The following is a 19,935-nucleotide window of genomic DNA, read 5'->3' on the forward strand; positions in this document are numbered from 1 at the left end:
TAACGAGTACCTAGGTTTGCTGCTACAAGGAAACTAATAAAGTAGTGTGTTTTTAGTAAAATATTGATAGCTTACTATAAAATAAATAAATTTGCCAAGTTTGATCAAAATATATCCATAAACAAGCAACTACAACATTTTACAATATTCTCCATAAGAATAACATGTGAATTTTAAATTTACCATTTTTTTAGTTTTCTCCGTAACCAATAACCGTACAAAAACACTTTGATATACTGAATTGTTTGTTTTTTTAAGCTCTTTAAGAAGGTTTAGAGAAAAATTGGGAAATTTTGTGTTTTGAGGGTAAGAAGTGAGAAAAACCAATTTTTACCCCATAAAACCCCCCATAAAACCCTGTTCCCATGGTCCGATCATGCTGGATCGCGAACTCATTCAAGTTTATCCCGCCTTACACCTTCAAACCAAATTTCATCAAAATCGGATAAAAATTACTCAAGTTATCTTGTTCACGGACACATATATATATATATATACATATATAAAAATTTGAACGAATGGTGTTTTTGGCCTCTGGGGACATTAAAATGAAAAAGTAAATCGGTCCCGGGCCTAAGTCTTACCGTGAGACCTACGGTAATAGCTACTTCCCTATAGGGAAATTCGCTAAAAGTAAAAAACAATTAATTAGATTAGTTTATTCATTAAGGAAAATGAAGCAAAAGATGTCTAAAATGTATAAAAATATATTATTTCTAACATTTGTTTCCATACACGAACAAACCTCTAAAAATACTGTACAGATTGTCATAAGGTGATTCTAAGTCGTCAGCGTGATTTTGAGCGGCCCAGAACTATGTGTTGGTTGTAGTTCTGAAACATAAAAACAAATTTTAGTATTAAAATCAATGATACAATGTAGAACAAATTGTCAATTACCAATGTCTAGCTACTAAATATTAGATTTACCTTTGTTGTTGTAGCCTGGTTGAGTTATTGCAGGTAGATGTTTTGTCGCCCTATACATTACCACCTTGTAGGCCATTAGTCCAGTAAAATAAGACATTTTGGTATGCAAAAGGTCGGGTAGTTCTGATTTTTGGATATGTTGTTAGTATTGGGTCCATAACATAAAATCCAAGTTATCCACCTCGAGATACTGCAGCTCGCCGCGGGGCGCGCCACTTGTTATCGAAATATAAAAAATATGGCAATTCCTATTGTTTTTCACTCAATCTCGCGAACCGTTGATTTTACCAAAAATTTTATATTATTACATTAAAGAAGAATAAATTTGTGACAGTTTAAGCCCAACAGCAGGTATATAGCAGCGTAAATAATGGCTGAAATATAGAGATTCATATTAAATTCCATAACAAAATAAAATCAATTGGATTAATGTTATAGGTTGGTATACATGCAACTGATCAGCTGATCGTTACATATGACTTTAAATGAAAACAAATTTAGTCTATTGTGTTGGAAATCGAGTTATATTTTATATAGTACAAATTCAATAATGATCAACATCAAATATAATAATTTGTTAGTCTTTGTTTTTATGAACAGATGGTTTATTTTAATTTGTGTTAAGAATTTTAAAAGTGATCAAGAACATAACAATTTAGTTACAGTAAAGAGAAATGTTATGAAATATTTGTTCTTTATCAGAATTAAATCAGTTCTTTATTAGATAATATTTTGTAAAAGTTCTTTATTTCACACGAGTTCTAACATAGTGGCGACCGTGACACGATATTTTTATAGTTAAAATTCAGATTTAGGACTAAGCTTATATTTTACTTTACAATGGATAAGCTGAAGTCATTAAAGACAAAAAGGACTCAACTAAGAAGGACTTTTACAAAGTGTATTAATGAAATGGATAAATTACTGGCAGAGGATATTAAAGATGATGCAGCAATTAAAAGTAATCTAAACAAGTTGCAAGATAAAGCTGATAGGCTTTTTAAGCTAGATGAAGACATCGAGGAAGCCTTGTTTGAAGATCCTGCAACAACGGAAGAGGACTTAGAAGCTGAGTTTGATACTACAGAATCTTACAGAGACATGTTATCTTCAATGAGAGCTAAGTATGACCATTTCATTATAATACAATACAATACAATACAATACAATATTCTTTATTGTTAATTCGTCAAGAATTACAATAGTGTCAATACAATAGTGAATTGTACATGTTAATTTTCATAAAATTCCTTTATTGAGTAGAAGGGTCTTGCGATTAGCCACTTCTTCAACTCCTGGTGTAGCCTGTTGCCAGTCAGGTCTCTCAGGTAGTCAGGTAGATGGTTCCTCAGCTTGCAGCCGGTGTAGGAAGGTTTTTTCTCCCAAAGAGTTGTTCGGTGAACTGGTAGTACAAATTTGGAGCCATGACGGGTGTTGTAGTGGTGCAGGTCTTGGTTTCTTGGGGGTTTGGTTTCTTGGTCATTGATTATTCAGGTTGGCCTAAGCCAACAGTCAAGAAGTGAAGTCGGGGATACCGTTCACAGTCTTAAATTAGTATCTAAGAAGGGGTTAAGTCTACCTAAATTGCAATTAAACCAGTTTGATGGAGATGTAAAAAATTGGATAGGGTTCTGGGGGCAGTTTAAGAAGGTCCATGAGGATCCTGATCTAGAACCTGAGGATAAGTTCCAATACCTCATCCAATCTTTAAAGCCAGGATCATCCCCTAGGGAATTAGTAGAAAGTTTTCCCCCATCTGGAACTAATTATGTAAAGGCCCTAGAACAATTAAAAGCAAGATTTGGTAGGGATGACTTTTTAATAGAAGTATATGTGAGGGAACTGCTCAGTTTAGTGCTCCAACAAGTAACGCTAGGTCCTAATACTAAACTGTGCCGACTGTATGACAAACTAGAAACACAGTTAAGGACACTTGAAACTTTAGGAGTCACTTCAGACAAGTACGCTTCAATGCTGTATCCTCTGGTGGAATCTGCTTTGTCCGAAGAATCATTACGAGCCTGGGAGCGGCATCGTTCAAGTAAGTTACCACACACACCCTCGACTTCTGCATTGTCAGATGATAAATCAAGTAATTTTTTACAAGAACTTCTTGATTTTCTAAAGGCTGAGGTGGAGAGTGAAGAAAGGCTGGCTCATGCTCGTTCGAGTTTTAAATCTGCCACTCCAGGAGAGAACAACAGCAAATGTAGCAGCCAAAAGAGAAGGTCAGCAGTTCACGAACCTCGTCAGGGTCAACCTACGGCAGCTGCTCTATTAACAACTGGTACAGAGGGTCATAAAGGGTCGGTGAGTAACTGCATTTACTGTTCTAAGGGAGGCCATAATGCTCAAGATTGTTCCTCATTTCAACAATTGACATTAAATGAAAGGAAGGAACATCTAACTAAGAAAAACTGCTGCTTTGTATGCTTAAGACAAGGCCACGCAGCAAAAAGATGTAAGGTATTTGTAAAATGCCTCTTCTGTTGTAAAAGGCATTATGGAATCATGTGTAGGGACTTGTATGAAAGTAGATCTAAAATTGATGCTGATAAACCAGATTCTAATCTACAGCAGCAAAGTAGCCCTAAACCTAAGTCAGAGGTTCTCAGCAATTTTGAAAATAGTAAAGGAGAAACTCTATTACAGACTCTTTTAGTTAAGGTTGTGGATGATAAAGGTAAAGAATATTTGGGAAGAGCACTTTTGGATCCAGGTTCCCAGAGATCCTACATTACTAAAGACTGTGTCACCAAATTAGGTCTACAGGAAATAGGTAGCGAAGTAATAAACCATAGTCTGTTTGGCGGAGTAAATCTTAAACAAAAATCTCATAAAAACTACCTAGTGACTCTTCAGAATGTAAATAACTCTTTCAAGATCTCTATTCCTGTGACAGATCAAGAAACAATTTGCAACCACGTTCCTAGGCTTAAGAGTGAAGAGTACTTTGACATCTTAAAAGAAAAGAACATTATTTTAACTGATGTGGGTGAAAATGTACCAGATGTTAAAATTTTACTTGGTGCAGATGTACTAGTGGATTTGTACACAGGAACTATGCAGAAGATCGATGACAAACTAGTCGCTATCGAAACGTACCTTGGGTGGACCGTGATGGGGAAGCAGCCATGCAGAGGAAGTCACAAAATGTCTCTGCTAACTCTATTTTGCCAGTCTAAACCTGAAATTAAAGATCTATGGAGCTTGGAGACAATCGGAATCAAGGACCCTATTGAAGTGAAGCAGAGAGACTCCATTGATGCAGAAGTATTTCAACATTTTAAAGAAAATAAGAGTGAATGTTGAGAATAGGTACGAAGTATGTTTGCCATGGTTGGAGGGTCATCCTGAACTTCTAGACAATCATGAAATTGCAGAGAGACGTTTGATGTCATCAACTAGAAGATTAAATACCCTTAACAAATTCAACGACTATGATAAAGTCTTCAAAGAATGGTTAGAAGAAGGGATTATAGAAAATGTTCCAGAATCAGCAGAGTCAACAAAGGTACATTACCTGCTGCATCACCCAGTCATAAAAGAGAGTAGTTTAACTACTAAAATACGTCCAGTGTTTGATGGGTCTACAAAGAAGAGAAGAGGTAATTCTTTAAACAAATGTTTTGCTCCAGGTCCAACATTGGTAAATTTAATTCCATTTTGTGTAATGAAATCCAGGAAGCAGTTGGATCGGAAAACCATGAAACATACATTGGAGATCAATCAAATATCCTGGAAGTTTGATCCTCCGAGCACCCCATGGTGGGGAAGTATGTGGAAACAACTTGAGAGAATGATGAAAACATCGAAGAGATCAAGATTTAAGAAAAGGTATCTTGCAATGCTTGTACATGTTGAAACACAAGATAATTCCTCTTCCTCAACCTCTACAGAAACAAGAAGAGGGAAGAAGATCAAAATTCCCTTGGAAAATGGATTTGTGAACTAAAAAAAATATGTAAATAGTTTTGTTTGAAATTTTGATAGTGTAAAACAAAATTCCAAGGTGGGGAGGATGTTGGAAATCGAGTTATATTTTATATAGTACAAATTCAATAATGATCAACATCAAATATAATAATTTGTTAGTCTTTGTTTTTATGAACAGATGGTTTATTTTAATTTATTCAAACAATTGAGAAGAGTTGTGTTAAGAATTTTAAAAGTGATCAAGAACATAACAATTTAGTTACAGTAAAGAGAAATGTTATGAAATATTTGTTCTTTATCAGAATTAAATCAGTTCTTTATTAGATAATATTTTGTAAAAGTTCTTTATTTCACACGAGTTCTAACAGTAATGTTATTGTCAGGTTTGTTGTAATTATCTGAATGTGCGTGCATGGATAGATAATAATATGCCTAAAACTATCTTTTGCGTATATACATATTTTCTATAATTTTTAACAGAGTTGTGTTTTCTCAAAGATATAGATTTTTCCTACAGTCACCCGACAAAGTTGGCTTCCTTGTACTGTTCATAGTACAGAAAGCTGCTAATTGCTGCATATTTATATTTTGCCGTACGGTTTATACTTTGTCGTACGGTTTATACTTTGGCGCACATCAGGATTCCAACGAAACAACACAAAACAGCGTGGTTCTATTACGCACGTAATCCGTATACGCTTGGAAATAGGTTGGCAACACTTAAAGATAATAATACTATGAGCAGCTGATTGACTATTATAACTACGATTTAACCTGTCATTTCGTGTTTATAGTTTATGTTCTCTTTTCGGTATTTATAAACTTTCTGTACTTTTCTTTTAAACATTTTTAAAACATTCCTACGATCTTAATAAACAACAAAATACCTTTAAAGCATTTTTTAGACGCAGAAACCACTGCAAATTACAAAAATATACGGAACTATTTTCTCTAGTCGCGGAGCACATTTCTTGTCGAGGAAAAAATAGCGGAGTGATACGGACCGGGGACTCCAGATCATTCCGCACGAGCCGTAAACGTTGCTCTCGTGTGCAGCAAGGTGCCACTTTTCTCACTAGTTACACAAATAACTAATTTCGGTAGTGGTTGTTTCTGCACTGCTAAAATCACAATGTCAACCGATGCGTCCATGGATTGTGTGATAAATGAATGTTTTATATGCCACAACAGTTTGAGTGGAGGCGAAGTGAAAGTTGTAAAAGAAAGAGGGATTAAGACTCTAATTACTTCTAGCGCAAATAGAAAACATCAGGCTAACGAACGTTTGTTAAAGAAATACAATAACCCCAAACTGATAGCTGCAGTTATTCGTCGTGGAGATTCGAGGGTTCAAAAAGAAATTGTGCAACTTCGATGTAACAGTGAGAAATTTGATTTCAAGAGTCATTGTGTGTTGTGTGCAGAAGAAATAACTGATTCATTTATCGAAGCTCAAAAGAAAACAAAAATAGGACAAGATAGAGCTGACAAATGTAAGGGATTCATTTTTGGAAGCAGCTGAAACACGATGAGACGATTGGGGGGGGGGGGGGAAATAATTGCTCGCGTCAAAGAACAGGATTTGGTTGCAAGGGGTGCAAGATACCACGATTTTTGTCAAAAGAAACTATATAGGCTTCGTCCTAAGACAGGATTTAAAAGGGGATATCGTCCAGCAACCGTTGATGAGGCAATGGAATACATTTATTCATACCTTGACGAAAATTCTGAGGAGTGTCAGTTCTCCATGGAGGAACTCATAGATCAAACTGAGGGGGAATTTCGCCCTGACATTCGAACTATGAAGACTCGCCTTTTCAAAAAATACGGTGAAGACATTGTGATAGCTGAAACCTGTAACAAAAAATGTATAGTTTGCTTCAAAAATGTAGGGTATAAGATTCTTACTCAGTCGTTGTAGGATGGTAAAAAAATAGGTCCACAAGAAGAAAAGTATGTGTGGTGAAGGCTGCTGCTGACATAATATTGGGTGACATTCGCTCTCAGATATTCAACACATCTGAGTACACACCGCCAGACAATGTTTTGGTTGACGTGGAAACTGTAGTCCCAAATTCTCTGCTCGATTTTCTCCAAACGCTTATCTTGAAAAATACGCGTTCTTATCTAGAAAGTTGGATTAAAAAATCCATATCTCTGGCACACGCCTTGATAAGTGCAGTACGGCCACATTCTTTTATATCATCTCTATTAAATTCAGTCAGTTCAGTGTATATGTGTATCAGAAGTTTGGTTCAAAACACTTAGTAGAACTGTTATCAGCCCTTGGGTTTGCTTCAAGTTATAGTGAGACCGCCATCGTAGAAATATAAACAATTGTACGACCTGAGCAAACCATGATGAATGAAGGTGCTTTTCTTCAATTTATCTTCGACAACACAGATTTCAATGTAAATACACTCGACGGCTTGCACACATTTCACGCCATGGGAGGAATAATGATTACAACTCCTTACGACTCCTTGGCACCCGATTCCACAATAACTAGAGTAACTAAGTGTAAATCCAGTGAACTTGCTAAAAAAGCTGGTCGTATTGAACTGGATTTCTATAAAAAAGTAGAGAAATCTGGATTGGAAACTGTTAACATTGCAGATGTTCAGACCCATCCAACATGATATGCTACCTAATTCTGTTCACCTCCTTTGGCTGTATGGCACATTATCAAATAATGTGAGCCTGCTAGGTTGGAATGGGCTTATGGAGGATGCTACCCAAGGTAAGCCACATGAACATTCTAGAGTAATCTGTCTTCCATTCATAAATAGCCCGCCATCCCAATTCGATACCATAGTAACAGCTATAAGAACTGATATGCGAAAGTGTGAAACATTCAATATGAAAACATGTTTTGTTACTTTCGACCAGCCACTTTACATAAAAGGCCAGGAAATAATATCTAATAATCCTGAATTCAAGGATGTTGTTGTAAGACTTGGGGGCTTCCACTTGTTGATGTCCTATATGGGTGCGATCGGAACCATTATGGCAGGAAGTGGTTTAAAAGAATTTTTTCAATTGATCAATGCAGTAAACAGTGTTGACAACCTGATGAGTGGGCATGCATATGCAAAGGCAGTCCGAGCTCATAGTTTGGCTCATCGTGTTCTAGCCCAACTAATTTTGGAAACTGTCTCCTTTTCTAACGAAGAGAAAAATGTGATAGAAAGTATGCTGACCAGTAATGACAAAACTGCTCTTCTCAAAGCTGATGACAATGAAGCTGTTCAAGTTTTTACTACAAAATTTTAAGAAGCTGTACAGAAAGTGGTGTTTCACGGGCCAATGGCCTTTCAAAAATGCAAAAACTTTAAATAGACTATTTTTTGTATTTGTAACAACTAATTTTGTAGTTTAAGTTAGAAATAATAGGCTCAGTGAAACTTTTTACTAAACTGTTTACTCTTAACATGCATTAATGCATTGATTTTAAAGATATATTTTAACAATTTTGTTGAACCTCTGTAGTCCATAAAATAAAACCTCTGCAAACACACTTTAGGCTATATTTTTTCTCTCATGCTTTCTTTTATTTTAATTCATAGCAAATAAACTAGCATACTTACTAAATCTATATGGCGTATGCCAACAACTATATTGTGGAAATGTTAAAAAACACAATTTTCACAAATCTTTGGAAAATGGTTTTATTTTAAAGGTCTATATTTCAGCCATTATTTAAGCGATATACCTGCTGTTGGGCTTAAACTGTCACAAATTTATTCTTCTTTAATGTAATAATATAAAATTTTCTGTAAAATCAACGGTTCGCGAGATTGCGTGAAAAACAATAGGAATTGCCATATTTTTTATATTTCGATAACAAGTGGCGCGCCCTGTGGCGAGCGGCAGTATCTCGAGGTGGATAACATGGATTTTATGTTATGGACCCAATACTAACAACATATCCAAAAATCAGAACTACCCGACCTTTTGCACAGCAACCCCATATTTTCTGACAGATTTACTGGACTACATCTTTAGGGGTCTCCATCGCGTTCGAGTCAATTGGACAACACTTGAATCTGAAACTAAGAACTATCTGAAACAACACTTGATCTTTGACAAACTAAGAATCTGAAAATTTTTCATCAAAACATGCAAGATTTACAGTCACGTATTGAACCGTTAGAAATAATTTTGTCGGAAATTAAACCTGATATAATAATACTTTCTGAGCATAATCTTGGTCCAGTACAGATAGAACGTTTCAACATATCTAATTATTGCTTAGTAAATGAATATGCTCGAACTACCACTACAGGAGGAGGAGTAATGGTTTTGGCAGAACGGGGTTTGAAGGGGAAACTTTTTGTTTCTATAGAATTAAACAGCCTTTGTGAGGATAAAATGTTTGAATGTTGTTTGGCCAAATTTCAGATAGGTAAATTCAAATTTATAACAGCGGCAGTATATAGAACACATACTTCCAAACAATAGAATTTCTCAATAGGCTCGATAACCTGATAACTATACTGTTAAAAAAAGAAAAAAAAAATTGTGATTGCTGGAGATTTTAATATAAATATTTTACAAAGCTCTACTGAATCAGTTGAGTTTAAAAATGTTCTTACTCGGCATGGCTTAAGGTACTTAGTAGACTTTCCCACCAGAGTAACAGCTAACTCAGAACCTGGGATAGATAATTTTTTAACTAACATTGATGTAAATTTTCTTAAGATAGAAGGTTTAGTAACTGGTTTGTCTGATCATGATGGGCAGGTATTGAAAATTAGATGTACATTAGGTAATAATGAAAATAAACAATTATTTAGGTATGGGAGGAAATTTACAAAAGATAACATGACTCTCTTCAATTCATTACTTATAAAGGAGGATTGGAGCGCAGTCTACAATGCAACTGTTGATGAAAAGTACAACAGTTTTGATAGCATATTTAAATATTATTTCAATCTTTCTTTTCCACGAGTTCTATTAAAAATCAAAAAACATGGATAACTGAGGAGTTAAAAGAGGAAAAAAACAATATTGTAGAACTTAGCCAACAGGCAAGAAGAACAAAGTCTACTGAACTTCATAAACAAGTAAAAACTAGAAATAGGCAGTTCAAAATAAATTCAGTAAATGCAAAGAAACAATTTTTCCAAAACAAAATTGCAAACTCCAATAACATCTCCAAAACAACTTGGAAAATCATTAACTCAGAAGTAGCAAATACAAAAATCAAATCTGGTGAAAATATTGTAATAGAATCTGATGGTAGACTGGTCTCCAATCCAACTCATGTTGGTAAAATTTTTAATGACTATTATGTAAATGTAATTGAGGATTTGCCTCCAGCACAGCCCGTGACTTTGACAAATAACTTGTTAAATCCACAAAAAGTGTTCCGATGCAATCCACTTAATGAGGACAAATTGGCTAAAGTAATTGATTCTTTGAAAAATAAAAACTCTTACGGATATGATGAAATACCAATAACAGTTATAAAATTTTCAAAAATCACATTGATAAAGCCTTTATTACACCTGATAAATTCATCATTCATTTCTGGCATTTTCCCGGACAAATTGAAGATTTCAAAAATCATACCAATCTACAAAAAAGGGGATGAACTTAATGTAGAAAATTATCGTCCAGTTTCTATTCTCCCTTCAATCTCAAAAGTTTTTGAAAAAGCCATGCATGGAAGGCTCATGCTATTTTTAGAACAAAATAGTCTTTTCGATGACGAACAACATGGTTTTTGCAAAGATAAAACTGTCACCACAGCTCTGATCAATTTTACTGAATCAATTATAGAATCAATAGACAAAAGAGAATGTGTTGCTGGTATTTTCATGGACCTTTCCAAAGCATTTGATAGTATATCACATGAAAGGCTGTTACAGAAATTGCATTATCTTGGGATTCAAAAAACTCCTTTGCAGTGGTTCAAGTCATATCTCACCAACAGGCAGCAATTTACATAAATCAGTCATATAAACAACGCTATAATTTCAAAAATTCCCTCCGCAACACAAATTATAAAGCATGGCGTCCCGCAAGGGTCTATTCTTGGACCTTTGCTTTTTATTTGTTATGTTAAGAAAATGCCAAACTGTCTATGTAACAATGTAATATATAGTTCTAAACTCGTACAGTATGCTGACGATTTTAATCTTATTGTATCTGCTAAATGTCAGATTGATTTGGAAGTACTGTAGCAGCTCATATAGAATTATCACAAATCCAAGAATTTTTTGTAAACAATCGATTAATGCTAAATTCACAAAAAACTAATTTTATTTCTTTCAGCACTAAGCAGAACAAAAATAAGTGTAGCCCTCATATTTTTATTGACAACAACACAATAAATCAAATTATTGATTGTACAAAATGTTTAGGTATCCATATTGATGAATGTCTTAGGTGGGATCATCATGTAGGAAGCATTGTGCACAAGGTAAATTCTGGAATCTATGCCTTGAAAAGAATGTTTTATTTAAGTGACCTAGCAACATTAAAAAAAGTTTTTCATTCCCATATCCAATTACATATATCTTATGCAATAGTAGTGTATGGAGGCACTTCCCAGAAAAATTTAGATAAGATACTTGTTTTACAGAAAAAGGCAATAAGAATAATGTTAAATCTAGATTATAATGAGTCTGTAAAGCAACAATTTGTCAATTTGAAAATATTAACTGTGTTTAGTTTGTACGTACTGGAATGTATCATACATGTAAAAAATAACCAGGAAAATTTTAAAACACATTGTGAAACCCATCAATACAACACTAAGAAACAAAAATAATATAGTTCTACCGAAACATAACTTAGAAATGTATAAAAATAAGCCCTCATATGCCGGTGCAAAGTTTTTAAAGATAATACCAAATGAAATAAAAGATATGAAGGATAAAAAAAAGTTTAGACAAAAACTTAAAGAACTTTTGATAGAAAAACCCATCTACTCAATAGATGAACTGTTTATGAATGTATACAGCTATAGATAGTTTTATTTTCTGTATTTTTTGTTTAGGTTAAGTATTTATTTGTTTAGGTTAGGTATTTGTACATAGTAATTATAAGCTTGACACTATTTATTGTACGTTTTGTACATAATATAAATAAAGATAATTTGAATTTGAACACCTTAACGGACACACAGCGAAGTCTTGACTTAGGTCTTTTTCCACCGTACAAATATTTTTGTAGGTAAAATTATTAGTGTTTAATAGAATTTACTAATTTCCATATTTAACACTAATACCGAAACCCCGATCTGACAGGTCCACGGGAATTTTCAAAAACGCATGTTGGCAACACTGTTTACTTGGGAGATTCCATTCCCCCAAAACCTTCCCCCCTTTTCCTCCCCTACCTATTGATATATTGTTTGTTCATTTTGCATGGGTGCCGTGACCTTGACAGGTTGTCCGTTCATAACATGCCTGTCTCAGAAGCACATCGTTAGTGTATCTTAAAGGGGGGTCTCACAGGCCCAGGCCCAGGGTTTCGGTTTGTGTGTGTCTAAGCGGGGTCCATTATTTTTCAAATGGGGTCTCACAGACTGGGGGTTTCGGTTAACGTCAGCCTTGGTAGGGTTTCGGTAATAATGTTAACAAAAGTATCTTTATTACTGAACTCAATCTGAGTACAACTAGTAAATAATTCAAATGTAAACAATAAAAATAAAAACATAATATGACATATGATTATAAACAGATCAAGGAATACTTTTAACCAAACAATTAGACTATAGTGTTTGTGAAAAGGTGATGAATTCACAATAAGACACCTAAAGGTGGGAAAACACAGTTGGATTTTTTTAGCTAGAAGCTGTTAAGGTGTGGTGGAATATCTTTGAAGCTGAACCTTTTTGGCATTAGTGCGATAATGTGTTCAGACCTGTCAAATCTTTAGGTTAAATCAAAACAAACTAACTGTGAAATAGATACTAATTCCTAATTCCAAATCAACTAATGAATGAGTTGTTATTTAATTGTGAAATATAAGAATATAAGTGATAGTTGCTTTGAAATAGTTAATTACTTGAGCAAATATTAAAATATTGAATCTTCTTGCATAATTAGTTTTGATCATTATATTAATATTATAGAATAATGTGGTTGCTGTGACTGGGATACACATAATATAACTGTTGGGACATACGGTAATTCTATATATTAAAACATTTCAGGGTTTTTTATTTCACGATTCTGAATCAACCACTTGACGGATTTTCATGATTTTTGTGTTAAAAGAAAAATAATTTTGAGAACTAGGGAATGTCAAAGCCATAATTTTAGTTTAGGGTTACAGTTTTTTAGAAATTAAGTTTTAAATTTTAAAAAAGTCTAGCAGCCGACGCTAACATTGTACTCTAGCTTTTAGTACAATTCCATTTGCTTTTGGATGAAAATGAAATGACATACGTAGAATTGACTTATTTATACTATAAATGTTATAATCATTGGTACGTTCATTTATTCGGCAAGAGGATGAGAGATTATTTAAATATACATAGTAAAATACTAGATGTTCTCAGTTATTTTTTTTAGCAGTCTTTAAAATATTTAATTTGTTTTAGTGCAATATCATTTGTTATAATTTAACTATAACAGCTAGTTGAATAAAAGAATATTCTATAGAACTATGAGGTTAGTTTAATTACTCTGTTATTTTGTCATTGATTATAGGAAGTAAGTAAGATTCTATAATCATTGCTCTATACGAATCGAAGCCCATGAATCTTCAAAAGAAAGCTTATGAAAATTATTTTAATACTCGACTTTTTGAGGATAGGTTGGGAAAATAACAATGATAACATGTTTCCATTCATCTTTGCTGCTTTGTCTTTACTAAAAATTTTGAACTGTTTAAACTATGCTTGAATTAGTAATAGACACACTATATACAGATATAATGGACTACTCGATTCCCGTACGTAGGACGGGCAAACAGCTCGTGATTATTTACATTTAGTTTTGAAATCTCTTGACATCTAAATATAGACCCGACTTTTGGGTTTCAAGTTAGGGACCAGAATTAAATACTCTCGAGATGACAAGATAAACCTTTATAGACTAACGTTTTGACCCATTTAAATTATAATTAACAGCTAATTGTATTGCTGATAATACATTAATGCAATCAGATAAGTTCACCATGTACAAACAGGATAACATTATATGATAGGCCAAAGCAAGCAAGATTTGAGTTTGGTTTATAAAATTCAGTAGCCTAAATACTGAATGTTTTCTAATTAATTAGACAATGAAATACACTATATTAATTCATTTGATCTTAAATGGACATTCTTTTGTAAGTAATACAACATGGCCCCCAAATGCCTAATTGACAATATGCCAGTTTGTTTGTTTTCATTCAACCTCAAAATTTGACACATATGAACACATGATCGCACTACAGCCAAATAGGTTCATCTTCAAAGATATTCCACCACACCTTAACAGCTCCTAGCTAAAAAAAAATCCAAAATCCATTAGGTGACACAAACATTTTACCTACAAGAACTCAGGCTACAACTACAAATGTGAATCTAATATAATTCAAGTCCTTTAAACAGGGATAACAAACAAAAAATGCTCTGACTTTGAAAGCCATACTTACCTACCATACTCAAACTCATCATTCAAATGCTAAAAAAATCTATTGTTTTTTATTTCTCAAAACATATTTTGCTTTTTCGTTTAATTAATATGGATAAACCTACTGCGAAAGGAAGTTATTTCATTTGAGGTTTCTGACTCAGTTTTGAATTGATAGTATTGTTATAAATCAAAGACTCTTATGACTTAGACTAAGTTTCATGAAATGTTACGTACCACAGCAGCGATATTGCGTAACCCTTCAGCAGCTGATCTTCCCAGCTGATCCACCATCTTATATAGGAAACCGTGCTTATTGGTTAGCAGGATGTGTGGATGATCAAACTCCTGTAAAAAAGTCAGACATTTTTTCAACTGCTGCCTTTAGTGATCACACAATCCCAGATAAAACGTTGATTTTGACAGCAATCTAATTTGGTTTGCTACGCTCTTGTTTATCCTGCTATCTATCTATAAATATTGTTCTAAATATATTAGTACCCCTAAAATTCAATCCTCGGAAATCTAATACTTTGGAAATCAAAAACCCAGGAGTTTAACACACTAAAAAAACCACCACAGCCAAACGTATAAGTACAGCACAGACATGGTTAAGTACTTAGAGTACCATCAAAAACTATCTCTATTGGATATTTACACGGTTAGATTAAATCGTTGAGCTATAAATATTATCCATATCACCAAAACCACTGACCACAAGATGGCCGCCGTCCATGACCAAGATTTTGTCAGAGTCCATGACTGTATTGAGCCGGTGGGCGATGGTTAACACAGTGCAGTCGGCAAACTTTCTCCTGATGGTGGTCTGAATCAGGGCATCTGTCCTGCAAAGAGGTTTTCATCTTAGTGAGAGACAAATCCAAAATTGTATGGACAATTAACTATGATGATTTACTATTAACCCTTCCCGGACGGGCAAAATCATGACATAGAACGGGAAAAAATTATAGGAAAAAATAAAAATTAATTTTTCTTATTTGTGTTTTTTTATACAAGTATACATAAAATAAACCCAATGGAACACTTCATACTGTCAAAATAATTTTTTATTTGTTTTTAACTATGTGGATATATCCGCTACCCGTCCGCGGATGAGTAGAAAAGCAGCGGATATATCCGCCACCCATCTTTGAAGATATGACCATGACAACGTTAGGCAATAAATAAAGAACAATATGTAAACAATAAATAAAGATAACGTAGTGTTGAGTGCGGAAAGTCAAGGGGAGAGCGTAGGAGAGGTGGGGGTGGGTGGGAGAAGGGAAGGCGTGGGAGAAGGGAAGGCGTGGGAGAGGGGTCGGCGCGGGAGAGAGAAGGGAGTGCGGGATTGAGCGCAGCCATGGAGAGAGCAGGAAAGTGGTGTCTTGGTACCGTGAAAAATCTGGTTACTGCTCAAACACCTGCCAGTCTGTCTGAAGAGAAGGCGGATATATCCGCTTCCCGTTCGGAACATCAAAAACCATATCCGCCACCCGTCCTTTATCGCCGAAGACTAAGGCGGATATATCCGTCACCCGTCCGAGAAGGGACATACAGAGGTTTAGAGCCATACATATAAGCTCTAAACCCATTTAACTATGATTTACTATTTCATATAGGCTATAAACCCAAATTTGATATTTCTGTAGACTCCCAAGACCCCAGACTAATAGCAACCACAATAGAAATCTAAAAATCCATACTATTTTACAAAGTCATAGTCTTACGTGGTAAGCACATAGTATTTTACGGTTTCAGATGAACAGAGTTGATACTCTTCAAAAGTTCTACACATTGATTCATCATCTTGATTTTCATCAAAACCTTGCTAGTATCATACGGCTAATATCGTATAATATCATTATATGGCAACAAAACCATGCCATATTCACTGGTAGAAAAATAGAGTGTCCTATCATAAAATTATATAAATTATTTAAGATGGGGACAGCACTATGTGCGTATTTAAACCCAAATATGGGTGAAGGATAAGTGTAGCATGAGTGGCGCGATCTTGTAGTCTTGTTAGTGACTAAAAGATATAAGACAAAAGTTACTCGTGCAACCGCAGAATTTGAAGGCGTGAAACTGAGGAAATGTGTCTTACTTAATCGATGAATTTACAAATTTGATATCACGTTATATAATACGAGAGTCTGGATGTTTTATATCCATAACTATAGGAGTCTATTGTAATCTGCAAATTTTGATAGAACACATATTTGATGTTGATTTCAATGATATACTAACTGAGGGTCGACGTTGGCGGTGGCTTCGTCCATGACAAGTATCCGGTTGTTGCGGACGATTGCTCGAGCGAGACACATCAGCTGGCGTTGTCCAACACTCAGGTTCGATCCTCCCTCTGATATCTTACTGTTTAGTCCATCCGACAAGTCTTCTATCACTTCTTTCATCTCTACCTTGACAAAAAAGTATTAAATTTATTGTATGGAAATAAACTGTTAAAACTCTTCCCCTAACAATTAACAGTATGGTGTTCAAAAACATCTGGAAACCCATTAGAGTAATTAATTATTTACATAGTGCTTGCCAAAGAATAAATTGGTTAGTGATTCAATCCTGAGAAAAAGTCAGTACCATTCATAGCTTTTTAATGGTTCCCATCAGTAGCAGCTGTCTTCAAATTCATTGGGTCACATATGCTTAGTTGTGTCATTGACTATACACACAATTAATTATTCTGTTTATAGTCAATGGTTGTGTACCCATTCCAATAGGTAATATAATGTTAACTTAAACTTTTTAACTGGGCAGAAACAGATGGTCTTAGTCATTAACAAGGGTACACAAGGCATTCAATAACATCTTTTATTCATTGGTTTGAAATAAACCCAGTTGTAACCCCATCTAGATTTGGTAAATCATTATAAGTTAGTAGCTTACTTCCTCTAAGGCACTCCATAGAGTATGATCCGAGTATTCATCAAACGGGTCAAGATTCTTGCGGACAGTGCCCGAGAACAACACTGGTTCCTGCGGAATTATGGACAGATTGGCTCTCAGGTCATGTAGGCCAATGACGGACACATCAATGTTGTCAATGGAAATCTTCCCTTCAATCTGAGAGAGACGGAACAACGCGGCTGTCAGAGATGATTTGCCTGCACCAGTGCGGCCCACAATGCCTACCTGGAAGGAAGATAGAAGACGAGGTTTGAATGTATCAGAACACTATACAATGTGTGTCATCAATAGGGATATCACTGTCCCAGTTTTCAAGGACGTTTACTGGTTTTGCAACAAACATCCTGATGTCAAGGGGGTTCTTGGGACATAAAATTATCCCAAATCCTAAACATTACTAACCTTAGCTAGAAGAAAATCACAATGGGTCAGTTCATCAATCTATTTACAATAAGATGCGCAGTAAAAAAAAAAAATCATGCATGCGTGCTTTTAATCTTTCAGTACTGCAGGGCCGATTTACCGAATAGGCAAAAAACTCAAGCATAATTCCCAGATTTCCTGGTCGGTGCACCCTGTATATATATTTCAAGGGGGCGCTACTATTAGTTTTGCCTAGGGCGCCGACAGGGTAAAAAACGGGCCTGCAGTACTGTAATATTAATTATTATTTGTATAGGGCCCAAAATTCCACTCCATCAAAACGTAGATATGCGTCCTCTTTTCAACCAGCAAAAATATGTTAACCCTAAATTAAGTAATTTATTTCATTGGTACACTTGATGTAGATTCTCATCTTGATGTTTCCAGTAGTAGTTGGATGTCTAAACACGGCCCCATCACAAAGAAATGTGTCAAAGGCGACACAAATTTTGAGTATGTACAGTTTGATCCATTTAAATACTGTGTCAAATAAAAATCAACAACATTAACTTACTGATTAGCAAAACCACAATTTAATACATTACCCTTTAAACTGACAAGCGTATTTAAACTACTATACTGTAACGTCATATTAGTCCAGTCAAGGAATGAGGTGTAGAGTGTGTGAGCAGGTAACTAAGCGATTCCTTCAGAAACTTGTTCAGGGGGCTTAGGGTGTTAACATACCAAAAGTCCTGACTCCTAGGTGGTGAGCCAGGGGGTGGAGGGGGGAAAAAGGGGGGGGGGAGAAAGGTACGCATTTTAGGTTTTTTTATTATATCTCGAAAACTATCAACTTTTTGTATACTATAGTAAATTATAAAATTGAAGAAGATTAAATTTTCTACAAGAAAAGTATATAATGTGTTTATTTTGGTTCAACAGATTACGAGTTATAACTTATTTAATTGATATCTTATTAAAATACTCCTTCCATAAGAAATACATGTAAATTAGTATGCGAAATGGGGCGGATCCTATCCGCCCAAAGGAAATATAAATGATATTCTGGAAATCTTGACAAAATTTCCAGTAATTTGACACTTTAATCATTAAAATTGATCCAAAATTAAGGCGAGGGCGAGGGTTTTTTTTTTTTTTTTTTTTTGGGGAGGAGGTGAAAATGCATTTACGCACACTGAGGTGCTCAATGGCCACTCAGTAGTGCCGGACTCCCGCGGGCTCATTGTCCCCGGACTACCGGCTAAAAAACCCCCTCGTCTCCTAGGACACTAGCCTGGAACTGTTTCGCACATTACTTCGGGCTAGGCCTTTTATACTACGCCCCTAGGGCTTTCCTTCTGGTTTCCTCAGAAAACTAAGGCCGATCGAGGTCGACCTTCTTATCCCGAAGTATGGCTTCAACGAACTGCTTTACACAGTTCCAGTTTCCTTCCCCCTGTATCATAGCTCCAACGATGTTGTCGGGAGTAATGTCGACGCCGATCTCGGAGATCAAGGAGGCTCGGCGGACATGCCACCTGTCGCAGAAGAAGAAGGTATGCTCAGCCGTGTCTGCAATGCCTGGACAGTACATACAGTCTGAGCTGGCAGCCTTCCCCATTCTGTGCAAAAAGGCCCAAAAGTACCCGTGACCCGAAAAAAATTGAGTCAAGTAGTACCCAACCTCACCATGCTCCCGTTCCACCCATGGTCGGATGCTAGGAATGAGCCTGGCGGTCCAACGTCCCCGAGACTCGGCTTCCCATTCACTCTGCCAGCGGTCGAAACTGCGGTTGCGTTCTCCTCTGGCAGCAGTCTCTCTATCTACTTCAGGTCTCCTGCGGTAGATCGCCTGTCGCTCCCTCGCGAGATGAAAGACGGGGATGACACTGGCAATCACCATGACTGCAGGCTCGGAAACCGTGCGGTAAGCGGAAGCAACTCGCAAGGCACCTCGACGCTGAACACGGGAGAGCCTGTCACAGAAGACACGCCTCTCCAGCACGTGGGCCCAGATTTCAGCGCCGTACAAGAGTACTGATTGGACGGCAGACATCAGTAGGCGGCGTTTGCAGGAGCGGGGGCCGCCGACGTTTGGCATAAGCCTACTAAGGGCAACAACTCCCTTAGCGGCTTTGTCAACAGTTCGCTTTATCTGCTCGCCGAAAGACATTTTGCTGTCAATCATAACACCAAG

The 19,935-nt window shown here is 35.8% G+C and overlaps 1 protein-coding gene across 1 annotated transcript in view; it reads right to left on the reverse strand.

The window, feature by feature from the left end:
- Nucleotides 1-691: 691 nt before the first annotated feature.
- LOC128992490 (probable multidrug resistance-associated protein lethal(2)03659) overlaps nt 692-19,935 on the reverse strand; it is a 76,646-nt gene continuing 57,402 nt past the window's right edge. Inside the window, exons 24-28 of the mRNA XM_054416082.1 lie at nt 17,352-17,597; nt 16,695-16,867; nt 15,160-15,289; nt 14,682-14,792; nt 692-834 (exon numbers count right to left, since the gene is read on the reverse strand). Of these exons, the coding sequence (XP_054272057.1) occupies nt 790-834; nt 14,682-14,792; nt 15,160-15,289; nt 16,695-16,867; nt 17,352-17,597 (705 nt within the window). The 3' untranslated portion in view covers nt 692-789. The remainder of the gene's footprint in view (nt 835-14,681; nt 14,793-15,159; nt 15,290-16,694; nt 16,868-17,351; nt 17,598-19,935) is intronic.

The sequence above is a fragment of the Macrosteles quadrilineatus genome, unplaced genomic scaffold, assembly GCF_028750875.1.
Source record: "Macrosteles quadrilineatus isolate MER2022 unplaced genomic scaffold, UCM_ALF_1.0 Scaffold_4__1_contigs__length_99947679, whole genome shotgun sequence".
In the NCBI taxonomy this organism is placed as follows: domain Eukaryota; kingdom Metazoa; phylum Arthropoda; class Insecta; order Hemiptera; family Cicadellidae; genus Macrosteles; species Macrosteles quadrilineatus.